General features: G+C 35.6%; 1 protein-coding gene across 6 annotated transcripts in view; it reads left to right on the top strand.

The window, feature by feature from the left end:
• Positions 1 to 9,182, top strand: part of POSTN (periostin) — a 35,030-nt gene extending 25,848 nt beyond the window's left edge. For 2 of the 6 annotated variants that reach the window (XM_057399978.1, XM_057399977.1), the window contains 7 exons: positions 413 to 508; positions 1,113 to 1,202; positions 2,739 to 2,816; positions 3,233 to 3,313; positions 6,097 to 6,183; positions 8,739 to 8,780; positions 9,047 to 9,182. In XM_057399978.1, the coding sequence (XP_057255961.1) occupies positions 413 to 508; positions 1,113 to 1,202; positions 2,739 to 2,816; positions 3,233 to 3,313; positions 6,097 to 6,183; positions 8,739 to 8,780; positions 9,047 to 9,087 (515 nt within the window). In that variant the 3' untranslated portion in view covers positions 9,088 to 9,182. The remainder of the gene's footprint in view (positions 1 to 412; positions 509 to 1,112; positions 1,203 to 2,738; positions 2,817 to 3,232; positions 3,314 to 6,096; positions 6,184 to 8,738; positions 8,781 to 9,046) is intronic. The other 4 variants (XM_057399980.1, XM_057399981.1, XM_057399979.1 and 1 more) reach the window with 3 other exon arrangements.
• The last annotated feature ends 6,341 nt before the right edge of the window (positions 9,183 to 15,523 follow it).

Genomic DNA, 15,523 nt, shown 5'->3' with positions numbered 1-15,523 from the left:
ACACAGTAGTTTGCACACTGATCACTCGTGGAGCAATAGGTGTAAGATTCCAGCAGTGCTGCAGAGTAGCCTTCTCTACCAATATATGTAGAGGAAGTCTTCCTTTCAGCTTCTGAGGATCTGGTTTTTTGCCTGAGACTTGTCAAGAGATGTTAAAAATAATCAGATACATAAAAATAATGAAATTGTAAATAGTAAGCATGCAATAGGATCTGAATTGAAGATTGCATGGGAGGAAGTGCAAGATTGCGCAGTATCAATGCAAATGGTTTTTCAGATTTTAAAAATCCTTTGTTATAGTCATTTGGTTTATTTAGGGTAGGGGGAATAATTTTAGCTTCATCTCAGCCCCGTGGAATACCGTAAATATTTTTATGACTATGTAACATGTTGTTTTTCTCCTATGTCACAGACCCATCTATCACACAACTCACTAAATTAATTGAAGGGGAACCTGAATTCAAAATAGTCAGGGAAGGGGAGACAGTAACTAAAGTGATTCATGGAGGTTGGTATGCTTTCAGCAACTCAATTTGTATTAGTTAAAATCTGAATCATTAACTGTTCCCAGTCAGTTTCTAATTACGTAGGTGATGTTCTGTTAAAAACCTGTTCTAACAATACATTCTTGAAGCTTTGTAAGGTTATTTCATCATTTCATTCTTACTTGTGCATTTCAAAAACTTGGATTTTTTTTTGCCTAGCCATGTTCCATAGCTACAGTCAAGACACTGTTAGAAATATTCTGCATGCTGACATAACATGTCTCAGTTAAGTATTATTTGCTGTTTTTTGTCCTGCAATCAAAAATACATTATGTAATTCTGTGATAGAAAGGCAATTTTTATTAGCTAGAGAGGTAAACTTTGGCTTCTGCTTTGCTAGGGACATTGAAAGTTCAAATCCAGGGGATTTTTTAAAGGAAAACAACATCTGGCCATCCTAAAACTTTGAGGAAACTTAGTTCCTAGTCTTTTCTGAACATTTTTATCTTTTGTAAAATATGCTATATTTTTTCCTTGTGTCCTTCAGTAAGTTACAGCGTCTCAAAAACAGCACTTATAACACTGTTCATTACTTGCTTAATGTATTCAATTTAAAAATCCTTATAGAACCAATTATTAAAACATACACCAAAATCATTGATGGGCGACCTGTGGAAGTGACAGAGAAAAAAGTAACAGAAGAAAGAATTATTCAAGGTAAATTATGCCAAGCTTTTCAAACTTATTAAAGTTCACCAGTAGATATAAAAGTAATATAACTTAAATTTGGTCCTAATGCCTAAGTTGCATTTCCTGAAGAAGTCTTTTTCCCCTAATGCTTCCCACTGCCTATGTATGGCCCAAATTCTGGCTGTGTGTGATACACACACATATACAAGAAATGGCAAGAATATTTTAACAGAATGCAAAACAATAACAAATTGTTCTTTGTTTGTTTTTTGTTTGTTTTTTTTTTTTTTGTCTTTTCCATATGCCTGAGATAAGACTGCTTTTATTGCATTTTTTTTAGTCTGGTTTTCTTTAAGATAGAAGGCTTTTTTGTGTGTGAGTGAATTTTGGAGTTGTGTATCTCCAGGTAGGTTTCATTTGACCAAAGGTAGATCTTCAGTATGTAGATACCTACTTCTGCATGTCATCCCAAGCTTCCTTGACAGTCATTTCCAAAAAACAACTTCTCTGTTTCTTTGTAAGGAGTGGCCTCCATTGACATTTGTATTCAGCTAATATAAGATAAAATCAATGTCCATCTGTGTGCTTTGATCTTCTCCCACACTAACTTTCAAACTCTTTGGCCAATTACTCTTTGGCTAAAATACTTGAAATTGGCCAATTTCAAGTATATTTGACCTAATAGATATTTCTTTAAGAATTCTAGAAACTTCACAGCAATTGAAAAGGGAAGAGGGCATATTTAAACAATCTCAAGTTCTTTGCTAACACATTTTGATCTGTTTGGCTAAATATCAGTCTGAATGCTGCCATTAAAATTCTGTCTACCGGAGCAGCTGTAAGGGAAAGACAGCACTATAGGAACATGCTGACTTAGCAGGAAGTCGTTCAAGCAAGAGAGAAATAAAGAATGAAACTTAAGTTATTCTTATATAACTATTTACTACAATGGAAATAACTGAATGAAAAAAAAATTAGTGGTTTCTAGTAAAAGTGGGTATTTTTTTCAACACAAGAATATAAAATGACATTTTTCTCATTTTTCAAATTCAAATTTTACTAATAGCCCGCACAAAATGGTCAATTTAATGTAAAATGCAAGTGTTTCAGACCTAATATTTTCCTCTCTTCCTTCTGTACTGGAAACTGATAAAGAATCTCAAATATTATGATTTGAAATTATTCATAGCAGTAATAAATGCAACAATATCTATTTACAACAGTGGATCCAGACTCTTTTTGCACTTAGGAAATATGTAATTTATGAGCTAATGCAACAAAATGTTTAAAACTGTGTCTTAATTTAAGTTTGTGAGCAGATATTCTTACTGTATCTTACTTACTGTATGTTATATTTGGCTAAGTACTATCCTGAATAGATTTAAATACGCTTAGTAATCCTCTTGCACTTTGATTTGGGACACAGTGAAAGTAAATAATCATAAAATCAGATTAAAGAATCTTAACTATGCAACCATCCTAAGTTTTAAATAGGAAAAATTAGTTTAAAAGGCAACACTGTTATATCTGATTAAAGCACTGTCTCACACATCTTTTTTTCAGGTCCTGAAATAAAATATACCAGAATTACTGCAGGTGGTTCAGACAATGAAGAAAAGTTAAAGAAATTGCTTGAAGAAGGTTAGTAACCTTGTTTTCTTCCTTTCCTTTAAAAAAATCAATATTAAAAATTGTATTACTTAAGTAATTACTAAATGGATGCTTCATGTTTTCAGCAAACGTTCTCATACTGTAAAATCATACCCAGAGATTATACCTCAGAACCTGAGAAATATCTAAATCTAATGTTCTGTTTTGAGTCTCTGATCTTCACATTTCAGCCATCCTCAGAGTTGATGCTGCCTGGCTTTAGTACATAATATGCTATGTTTCTCATAAAATTGTGCTTTCAGTGTTTACATGGAATTTAATATTATAACAGATTAATTTTGTAATTCAGCAAAATCTATGACAGGATTAATTCAGTAATATGCTGTTGCAGAATTGTCAAAAGTTTTCTGTAAATCAACTTCTTGCCATAACCTGTATTCTGTCAGAGGTTACCAAGGTGACCAAATTTATTGAAGGTGATGGTCATTTACTTGAAGATGAAGAAATCAAAAGACTTCTGCAGGGAGGTAATTCATTGTACTATAACTAACGTTTTCGCAAGAGGTTATGACAACTGAAATGCCTCTCAGATATGTTGAACTCAACGTTTTAAAGACTGACTTAGCAGAAATGTAATTTTAATGGCATAAAAATTAGAATGCCATATATGAAGGGTCAGATGTCTGTGAAATGGAAATAAGTACCAAAATTTGATTAATAATTTTTTATTATATTGGTCATGGAAAAAATATATTTGGTGGTTTTCAGTCTTTAAAAAGTTATCTAATTAAACCTCGGGGGAGCAATGAAGATTTATTCCTCTAACTGTGAATTTTTATTTTTTTTTCCCCAACGAATTTAAATCTGTGAAAAGCACTTATGAAGTGGAAGTACTGTAATAGGCCAAATTCAACTTATTTATCAGTTCTTCAGAAATGAATATTCATTGCCCTCAAGTTAACAATTCAAGGCATGTTTAGCATTCTTCTGTCAGTGCTTACAGGCAATGGATATCAAGGCATTAACTATAATTCTCTTCAAATGTAGCATTCCAAGGAATGGTTTTCTTTCCTTCTTGCTGTCTTAATTCTAACAGTTTTGGCAATATATAACCAGTAACTGTAGAAAACTAGTAAAAGAATTTGTGCTAAAAATTAATCTTTATTTATGAATTTGGAATGTTCTCTGCTTAATGTAGCTTAGAAATACTACATATAATAGCAATGGGGAATAAAAAAAGAGAATTCAAGAGAAGTTTTTTTAGTAAACGTTAGCTTAAACCTGAGCCAGAAGCTCAAAAATATGTATGCATGTTTCTCTTGGCATAAATGAATTGAATCCACTTCATCTTATGTTCAATACTGACCAAGTTATAAACTTGACCACTAGTAAAGTACCTCACAGCCAGCTGTGTGTTCAATGAACTAAATCATGTAGCCGTTCAAAAGCACAATTCTGTAGATGTGTCTTCAGTTAAGTAAAAAATATAGTGATGCTGAACATCTGAACAGCTCTCCACTAAAGAAAATATGATCCATGCTAGTTGGTAATAGAGCTAGTTTTAGAGAAAAGCCAAGATATGGTTATGAATACCGTAGACTGTGTTTCTTTCTTCTGTTTTAGACATCTAAACCTTAGTTATACAGATTTGCCTACAATTTGACTGAATAAGCTAGGATTTGCCTATGATCATTGGTGATAAATAGGAACTTCCAGAGGGATTTTTATTTTAAGTTTCCTACCTATGTGAAGAGTTACTCTCTGGACATGTCTATTTTAAACGTTGAATAATTACAAGGAACGTTGAAAGTTGAAAATGAAAAAGATTATAGCAAGAAAATCCCTCCATATAGTGGACTATATTCTATAGGTTTCAACCAACCAGTGAAGAGCAAGATCAAACTTTATAGAATCATAGAATAGTTAGGGTTGGAAAAGACCATAAGATCATCTAGTTACAACTCCCTGCCATGGGCAGGGACACCTCACACTAAACCTTGCCAACCAAGGCTCTGTAGAACCTGGCTTTGAACACTGCCAGTGATGGAGCATTCACAACTTCCCTGGGCAACCCATTCCAGTGCCTCACCACCCTCACAGGAAAGAACTTCTTCCTTATATCCAATCTAAATTTCCCCTGCTTAAGGTTGAACCCGCTACCCCTTGTCCTATCACTACAGTCCCTAGTGAAGTTCCTCTCCAGCACCCTTGTAGGCCCCCTTCAGATACTGGAAGGCTGCTATGAGGTCTCCATGCAGCCTTCTCTTCTCCAGGCTGAACAGCCCCAATGTTCTCAGCTTGTCTTTATATGGGAGGTGCTCCAGTCCCCTGATGATCCTCATGCCCCCCCTCTGGACTTGTTCCAACAGTTCCATGTCCTTTTTATGTTGAGGACACCAGAACTGCACACAATACTCCAGCTGAGGTCTCACGAGAGTAGAGTAGAGGGGCAGGATCACTTCCTTCAACCTGCAGAATCTGTAAAACTGTTAAAAATTCTCATAACAGGTCTTATGGTAGAATCTAACAATTCCAATTGTAATTGTAAACATCTCCAATTACAGAGATACACAATTAAATAGACATAATCTATAGAGACACATCTCACAGCGATCCTATATGCGTATGGAAAAGACATTAGTTTCTTCTTAGAAAATTTGGAAAAGACAATATTGTCTCTTGAATTCTTACTATTTTTCCTTGCTATTATATATTAGTTTGCATAAGCATCCTGCTTTACAATGGAACAAATAGACAGATTTATCTCTTGTTTTAATTTGATTTTTCTCTATCTTTTCCATTATTTATTCAGTCAGCTACCCTTGGCTGCCATGATAATACCTTACCATGCTTTTAGCCAATAAAAGCAGATACACATGCTGCTTTATGGCTGTTAGTGACAATGTTTTATGGACCTCTTGTCTACATCAAAATTAATCTGTTTTACTGAAGATTTCCTAAACATTTAATCCTGACTCTCGTCACAAAAAAATGTATTGTTGCTGTCTAAAGCAAAAGGATGATTTGATATGGGCTGTAACACTATACAATATCCAGCAGCGCTTATTACTATTGGCAGTCTTTACTGAAACAAAGTGTCGAGCCAAGTTTGCAATGGATGACACTCCTCCCCACAGAAGGAATCTCCTGTGGCAGGGTCAAGAAAAAGAGAGGGACCTTACAGCATGAATAGTATGGTGGTCTGCATAATCCTATACCCCCAAAGTGACATTTTTTCCACTGAATGCTCCTTGCATACGGAAAAATTCTATGCCAGATTTAACTCATTTGTTTTTGATGCTTATCATAGCTGGAACTGAGTACACCAAGGTTACTAAAGTAATTGAGAGAGAGCCACAGATTATCGAGAGAGAAATCAAGAAGGTCCATCTGGAAGGTTAGTTTGCCTAAAAATCCAGTATCACCAAGACCTGTTTTGTCTGAAGTGATCATTCCAAGTGGGGTTTTATAGTGTCTGTTCACAAAAATTACTTAGGCCTAAAGCCAGTATTTTGGCAAGAAGAGTTTTACAATTGTTTTGGAAAAGAATTTTTTCACTGGTGCTACAGAGAGAAATGTTGAGGCTTACCTTGTGGCTAAAAGTTACTAAAACATTTGGCAAGTGTAGTAGACAAGAGGAAACGTCTAACTACAAAGCTTAGGTAAAACTTTTGAAGGAACAACCACCATAAGAATTGCCTTGTCTCTAAACAGCACACCCAGAAGTCCACGTGAGTTGTTTTTAACTTGAGTTATTTCTTGTCAGTGTTTATGTGATCTGTTCATGTGAGGGGTTCCCAGCTTGGTGAAAGGGTGTAGAGTGGAGGGAATATAACCTCTGGGGTCGAGTAAATATCTCACAGAATTCTGGAATTTTTCTACCTTTATCCTTTTTTTAAATGAAGGAAGTTCTTGTGTTTGAAAAAGCTGAATGGTGTCAATGAACCTCTTACAGGAGCCAAATACAATTCAGTCTGGCTTTATACAAGGAATTTGTTCTTCAAGAGTAAGAAACGTATTTTTATGTGCTTCATTCAAAGTTAAGAAGTAGCTTATTCAGAGTTTGTTTCCTGTCTGTATGAATGTCTTTTTCCAACTCTGATTCTAATAAGGCAGAATAAACTATGCAGAATAAACTATGCTGTCAGCCTTTGAACTAAATCGTAGAATGGTTTGGGTTAGAAGGGACCTTAAAGATCATCTAGTTCCAACCTCCCTGCCACTGGCATTGACACCTTCCACTTGACCAGGTTGCTCAAAGCCCATCCAACTTGGCCTTGCACACTGCCAAGGATGGGGCAGCCACAGCTTCTCTGGGCAACCTGTGCCAGTGCCTCAGCATCCCCACAGAAAAGAATTTATCCCTTATATATAATCTAAATTTATTCCCTTGCAGTTTAAAGCCATTCACCTTGTCCTATCCCTACATGCCCTTGTATAAAGTCCCTCTCCAGATTTCTTGTAGGACCCCTTTAGGTACTGGAAGACTGTTATAAGGTCTTCTCAGAGCCTTCTCTTCTCCAGGCTGAACACCCCCAGCCCTCTTAGCCTGTCTTTGTAGGGAAGGTGCTCCAGCCCTCTGATCATCTTCATGGTCCTCCTCTGGACACTCAAACAGGTCCATATCCTCTTTTGTGAGGGGCCCCAGAACTGAACACAGTAGGAAAAAATCTTACGGCTTGTGGAGAATGAAGTTAAATAAATAGGTTTCTTAATTTTGAAGTCTATGCTAAATACTGAAATTATAACATAGTGTTTCTATGATTTCAATGCTGAGTAGTACAAAACATACAGGGAAGTCAAGTATTGCCTGAAAATGGCAAACAGATGCGACCTTCAACCATGAGGTTTATGTGAAAGCATAATTATATGGATAGCATATAAGTGTGGAAATCATACTTTTGGTGGACCATGTTCTGTTCTTGTCAGGGCAGTGCAGAGCTTGAATGTATTGGTGCAGATACCCAGTATTTCGCATCAGCTGTAATGAGGTGAAGCCAGTATTTCAGGATTATGCATTTATATACCCTGTTTCAGGATGAAAAGACTATTGACTGAAGCTGGTTAAGCAAAAATGCAATACTTGATGGTTGTAAAGAATTAAAAAAGCTGCAGTAACATTTCTGTGACAGTTACAGAAAAATTCTCTCTTATGCTTGTGAAATGTTTCTCCTCCCAGTGAGGAGAAATCTGGTTTAAAAAATGTCTCAGCTTTTTGATGAGAAAGAGGAAAAAGTGTCCATAGTTTCACTGAATCAGTATTTTTTAAAACACATGTATCCGCTAATGGGAGTGGTATGTATTCAATAGCCCTTGCTCTACTTTACACTTTAAAACAATAGTCTCTGAAAAAATTAACTGAACTCTAAATGTAGACTCAAAATGCAGTTACAAATCAAGGCCCAAACACACATGGAAATGTGGCCACCATCTTATGAGGGCTGAGTTTCAAGCACAAATAATTCCTGAAGTAATTCTCCACATCAGACCTGGGCATCCTCTGCCAAAAGCTGAGACTGAGTCCTGGGCTGTACGTTAATCTGAGCTTGTACATTGTACCAGTGTCAGATGGTGTTTGCTGAATGAAGAGCATGGCAAAACATCCTGGCACCTGCATACGTCATGTAACCAACTGTAGGAGATCAGTGGTGTGAAAATGGATTACTTCATAGTGTTAAAATGTAAAAAAACTTTTGAAATGTTGCTAAGATTTGGTGCATGACAGAGTTGTAGGAACGATAGTGTCACATAACAGAAATGTGTGAATTGTATTATAAGCATTCTTGTTTCAGGTTATCAAGTCAACATGCCAATGGGATGAAATTCTTAATTTACTGAAAACCTAAAAGAACAAACTTCACAAGCCAACAATGGGTTTCCAACATTTCTAATGAGTTTTAATTAAAATGGTCTTAGAAATAATTTCTGACTACAACATTTCTAATTTTGTAGAAGCACCTGTACGGAAAGCACAACCAACGAGGAGGACACAAGGTAAAAGAAAAACATATATTTAAATGTACTAACATGCATCAAATATTATTCTCAGTTATGTTGATAGTCATGAGGAAAAAAAAGCCTCTTAAGAAAACAGCTCAAAAGGAGAGAGTTGTATTTATGCTTTTTTTAATAAAGAAATTTTAACATAGAGCTTCATCTTTCCTCTTTACGTCTGTTTCACGAGTAAATACAGTATACACTGGAACTATATTATGTATAATCATAAGTAATACTTATCAGGTTTTTCCCATTTTTCCAAGGGGGAACAGCAAGAAGGAGGACAAGACTAGCTAACCACTAAAAGCTTTCTAAGATGGAATCCACAGAATTACAAATTGACAGCGTGGTCTTTGAGAGGAAAAGAAACTGGTTAAAAGAAAAACAACAAAACAACAACAACAAAAAAAAAACCACAAAAAACCAGATCCAAACAAACAAAAAAACAAACAACCAAGCAAGATCCTTAGAAAATGACATTGTTTCAATAACAGTGTAAGCTGAACCAGGAATCCACAAAAAGATGTGATGCTGCAGATGCTGCTTGCTAATGCAGTACTTTCAAAGAGTAGTCCATTGGTTGGTGCTTTAACTGCTCTTGATAGTAAGCACTATTCAGGGTGGGATCCTGTAACTTCTGTAGAACCAGGATTCCTTCTTTTGCTGGCTACTAAGTGTTTGCAGAATTGGATTAAAAAGAGCAGGGAACAATACAGAATGTATTTTTTTTATATATAATGTTTTTTAATATTATTTCCTCTAAATAAGAACTGTAACTGAAATTAGATCCTTTCTAGAAAAAAAGATCACATCAGGGGACTTCTGGAGTAATCTAAGCAAATATGAGATATTACAATAGCACTTTTGGTTCAGTAGTATTGTATGCTTTTTATAAGTCAATCTTCATCATGTGTTTAATGTCATAATGACACCAGTAATGTTACCTTTTCTAAACAAATAAATGTGTCTTACATTAAATGTATCCTTTTCTTTTTGTTCTGCATTGCCTATCCAAATGCCTTCTAGTAATATGGCTAATGGAAGCTCTTAAAAAGAAGAAAAGCAAACATTATGAGCTTCTTGAAATGTAATTTTAATCCTGTTGACTTCCTTAAGAAAAATCATTCACTATGCCAATACATGTACTGAGATTCTTCAGCATCTTCCCACATTTTCCTAAATAAATTTTGATTGTTAAAGTTGATTATAAAAAGGATAAATAAAATGCATGCAAACAGTTAACTCAGCATAGAAAAAGGTTTTACAAAAACAAGGCTATGTCTTGAAAGCTTTTATATCAAAACATATTTTGCTAACGCCTGGTACTAATGTGGAGTTGTCTGTAAATTGTGTCAATTTTATACCTCTAGTTTTGTACTCATAAAACTTCTTTGCCTTTATTAACAAAAGTTGGCAAACAATTACTCATGGAGTAGAAAAATGTGTTCAAAGTGCCTTAATTCTGCAGACCAAAGTTTCAGACAAGTTGTCTAGTGTGCTTTTATAATTCTGGGTTCAAAGAAGTACTCAATAAAGAATTTGGCTGAACTATGCTTGCTTTCTTTTGCAAATATTTATTTTTATTTGTAAGGCAAGTTCTAAATATTTTTAAGCTTTTAGTGTTATTTTAGTTAAAAAATACATTTTCACAGAAGCAAACTGATGTTTTCCTTTCTCACCTAGCACATGCTAATGCACTTAAAACTTTCTTTAAACACAATTAAAAACCTTCCTTAATTCCATAACCACATACCATGAGCACTACTCCCTGAAAGGCAAAGCTATCTGGGCGCTGGATTGATATGTTGCACAGTCTTACTAGGCTATCAGACTCTCAGTAAGGTGATCTCAGTATCTACTATCATACTGTTTTGTTGGAAGGAGAACTTTTAACCCTGGTTAAGAGCTAGATAACTCTTAGGGAAGAATGAGAACTCTTAAATCTGCCTAGAGGATAAACTAAAGATGCCATCTTCCCCTGGGGACCTTTGACTGTCATTAAATCATTAACTTTAATCTGCTTTCTTCACTGTTGTGCCACTGTGAGCTGTCAGTCAAATAAGATTTTAATTATCTCAGGGGAGGAATATGCCTGTGCTCTTTTCTCTCTCAAAAAAAAAAAAAATTAGATGGGGAAGAAAATGAAGTGGAAATGACAAATATAGTATGTACAGGAACTGGGGAGGAATCAGAAGAAGGCAAGATATTAGATTAAAACCTGTCGTGTGGTAGGATGTTGTTAACTTTTCAAGTGGTAATAAATATGTGAATACTAATTTTGTCATATTTTTGAATTTGATAACATTTTAGAGCCTCTCTGAGTCACTAAAATACCTTTCTGTACTTCACCCTTCATTAACATAATCCAAGTGAAATGCAGCTACTCCTACATCAGTACTTGTTTTCCTGATACACCCTGGCCGCTGAGCCCTTCCTTGGACACAGAATGTTTCTGCCTAGCTGCACTGTACACTGACATCTCCACCACTGATGGTGTGGCGTTTTCTGTTTATCTGAACAAGAATCCTTCCACAACCCAATATAGAAAGAAAATCAACATGTTCTTTCAATTGCTTTTCATATAGTTAATAATTTCTGTCTCAGTACAGACAGTCTTTAACCAAAGAGCAGAACTAGAGAACTTTTGTGACTATGACTTCTTCTGCCCCATTATCTAATTCTTCACACCTCGTAGTAATTTAAACTAATGTCATGTGTTTAAACAAGGGTTAACATACTACCAAGTCAGAATGCTTACTAATAATAGAGAACTCACTTTTCACTTTGATGTTTCCTTGTAACCTCTTGGACATTTATAAGTAGGAATGCCCAGCTGAGTTGATGATGGAATTCTGAAAGGGCTTTATCTGCTTCCTTTGGTATCCTGTGTGAAAAACTGATGCCAAAGAATATTTAATTGGAAATGCTTCCAAATCTATCAGTTTTGTCAGCAGTGGGTGTCACATAAATGATCTATAAGACCACTAAATGTTAATGTTTTCTTTAAAAATAATGAAATTTTAGAATTACGCTTTTAATCGTTACCTTGTAATTTTCTGGAAACTAGGAATTACATCTACATGCTTTGCTTTGTGATGAAAGAGGGTGGATATTCATAATCATAATTTGACAAGTATTGAACAGAGGAGACCATGGTGAATAGTTTTCATATATTAGATAAATAAATAAAAGTAGAAGCTACAAGGCGGAGAAATTATGGCCAAGGGATATCATCATAGTAGCACCCACTGAGTTGATGGAAAAGGAACTTGAAATTGTCACAGCAATAAACTCTTTCTCAATGTCACTGAAAGAATTCAACCACAAAGCTATAAATGGAAAGGAAGTCCTAAAGAGTAAAAAAAAAATAAATAAAATATTGCAAGGGTTGAGATTAGTGAGTGAAGGTTTCAACAGAGAAATATTTACAGATAAAGTTAAATCTGAGGTGCAGACCAATGCATATACAAAAATATGTCAGAGGAGAAGACTGAAAATTTAAAAATCATCTTATAACCATAATTGCTATTGGAGGAAAATTAAAAGGTGGGCAAATACCTGAACTAGCAGAATTAAGTCTTATTCTAGATCACTGAATATGTTTGTTTTTTGATATAAAATGATCACTTCAGTCCTCTCTTCCTCTTTTTCATATCTGCAATATGAAGTAACCAGCAAGGATGCTTGAGCACTTCTTTGGCATGGATCCATGCGCTCAAAATTTTCCTAAACAGATCCTCTGATCTTTGCAGTCATGTTAACTCTGCGTAGTATAATACATATAAAACCTAATTCCCAAATTTGCCTGCAATAAAGAACAAGACAAAATAACCAAAATTAACTTCTCCAAAATAAAATTCTGTTTATTCTTTCCGTTAACGGTGATGATAATAATGTGTATTGTAATTTTCCCTTTTAGTATCTGAGTCTCAGAACTGCTACATGTCAGTCCCAGGTGGAGGGTCTAAGTAGAGATAACAGTCTAGGCACTGATTAAATAAAAGAAGACCTGATTCATTTGAATACTGAGCTGCAGAAGTTCCTGGTATGAGATCCATGAGATGCATGTGGAGTACTCCATCCTCTTTGTAATTGGGCCTTGGGTGATGTAGAGTCTTTTTTTTTGAAAATCATGATGGCACATGGATCCATGTTCAGTTATTAAAGGAAGGTTTGCCTTTGTGTCTCTTCTGCATAAACCACAAGCATGAAGGTATCAAAAGCTTGCCTTCTCCGTTGTGTCACTTTTCTCCAAATGTGTTTTTACAGCATATCAAGAAAATGGAAGTATGAAAGTATAAACACCTGTCAACATTTGCCAAAAGTTGATTTTTTCAGTATATCAATAATCTGGTTTTGACATACACAAAAATTTTCACATCAACAGATTAGCATTTTTTTAACCAGCATTAATTAAGAATTCGGTGATGTATGAGTTTTGTGTTCAACTGCTAGCACAGAAGAGGAAATATTAGCTACAGATTCTAGATGGGGAGGAGGATAATTCCTTGTGATACAACTAATTAGTAAGAAATCAAGATGACACTATGTCATCAGGAGCCCAGCACATTATTTATTGAAAAGTAGCAGTACTTTTTGTTCAAAAGACTTTTTCAGTCTCCTTTACAGCCATAGAAATCTATTCCTAATGCCATACTAGATTAAAATGCTTCTTTCTTGCTGCTTTAACTGTCATCTTTTAAATACCACAGAGCTCAAGCTTTCTTCTACAGATTTCTTTCTTGTTGAACAGAAGTAACCTCTCTGATAGAACTTGCAACTCAGAGGAAAGGAAACAGCAATTATACCTTGGATCATAAAGTTCTCCCATTCTCATGTGCTGGATTTTGCATTCTTGCTTAACTTACTGATCTTATCCACCTCTTTCCTGCTCAGACTTCTTGGCTTCTGATTTTAAATCCCGTATATATACTGCTAAATAAAACAAAACTAGAGACTTTGCTTGTGTATTTAGATCCAGTGGCTCATGCAGTCTGCATCCATACTACACAACAGTTTGTCCTCAGCTTCTTTTATCATCCAGTGCCCATGTGGTTCCATTTTCTTGGCAAGGGCTGGGGAATGCTTTTTTTTTGTTTTCACTGCTATAAATTATGTGTGAAATAACATGGTGCTTTTGAGGATGCCGCTTTAATGTGACACGGAAGTTTTGCATTGTATGCACTGTGGTAAAGTGTACGGGAGTTAACTGCCTGCAGGGTTGAAAGAAAAGAGAAAGCAAAATCTTTTCAGCCTTGTCTATGCTGTCTGTTGGAACATTTCCTGGAATCTGTTGTTCACAGACTAGTGCATGAGATGATTGGCTCAAAAACTGCAATCTGGCATGGGCCAAAACTATTCTATGGAAGGCATAGCAGAATACTGTGTCCAGTGTTTCATCTCATTTCAATATAAAAATATACTACTATAGCTATATACAGTACTATACACTAGTGTATAGTAGTGTATATACACTAGCTATATACACTACTATATATATCCATAGCTATATACACTACTATAAATAATGTATATACTACAAATAGTAGTGTATATAGCTATGGATCCATATAATCATGAATTAGGCTTGTTAGAATTCCCTCTTTTTATATGTTGTACTCCATGTTTAACTTTTATGGACTGCCCTGATGCCTTTCTTTTTAATTTCCAATAATTAATTCATCTCTCATAACAAATGTGTGACATTCACCTGTGTGAGGTGATTACATTTATCTACAAACTATATTGTTTAGGTTATTTGTAGGAAAAACAGTGTTGTCTAACAGGACCAAATGTCTTCCTCTGCAGAGCTGCCTTCCAGCAAGTTACCCCATAGCTTGTCCTTGTGCTTGGGGTTATTCCTTTCCAGGGACTTCTTTTTTCTTTTTGTTGAACTTCATGAGATCCCTGTCAGCAAATTTCTCCAGCCTGTCTCCTGAATGGCAGACCAGCCTTCTGGTATATCAATCACTCCTCCTCATTTTGTAGTCTCTGCAAAATTGTTGTGGGTACACTCTCCTCATTGCCCAAGTCACTGACACAGATGTTAAACAATATTACAATAGCTGGCCCAGTACTGAACTGCTTGGACATACAATTATGAAATGAAAGACACTGCTGGTCATGGTGTGTTGGATGTTTAAGCTATGAGAACTGCTGCTTACTGTATGCTTGCTTTAAAATCAATCATTACATTACAACTCCTGCTGATAATTTTTAGGGTTGTTTTAATCATGTCTGTGTTGAATCAGAGTAATTTATCTCTCTAATTGCTAGGCCACTTCTCTTTTTTTTTTTTTTTCCTCAGGAAAATATTTAACACTTTTTTCACAGCTGTATTTCCTGCAGTGGAACATGTGGACTGAGTCAGGGCCACCTTGAAGCCATATGATGTGAATATGATGTTAAATGGAACTAAACCAGAATGTTTATTAATTGAAAAAACTACTGGCAAGAGATAGGAACATTTTCAGTGGTATAGACAAAAGTGACTTGAGGTGTCATTTGCAGTTTACCCTAGGCTCTTCAGGCTATTGACTGTACTGCAAATGAGGGCTAGGCAACCTCTTAAGGTCATCAATGTCCCTGCAATCCCCAGAGCTCAGGTGCCTGCCCATCAGTCAGTTGGTCACTATGATCTATAGCAAATCCAGGCCCTGACAGTTCTCAATGGCAAGTACAGATAAATCTCCCTACAGACACCTTAATCTATTTGTCTGGAGGACTTAGCAGGACTTGTT

This window comes from Pezoporus wallicus, unplaced genomic scaffold (genome assembly GCF_028554395.1).
Source record: "Pezoporus wallicus isolate ANWC-B61680 ecotype Strahan unplaced genomic scaffold, APGP_CSIRO_Pwel_v1 scaffold_7383, whole genome shotgun sequence".
Lineage (NCBI taxonomy): Eukaryota > Metazoa > Chordata > Aves > Psittaciformes > Psittacidae > Pezoporus > Pezoporus wallicus.
This window is presented reverse-complemented; position numbering and strand designations above follow the sequence as displayed.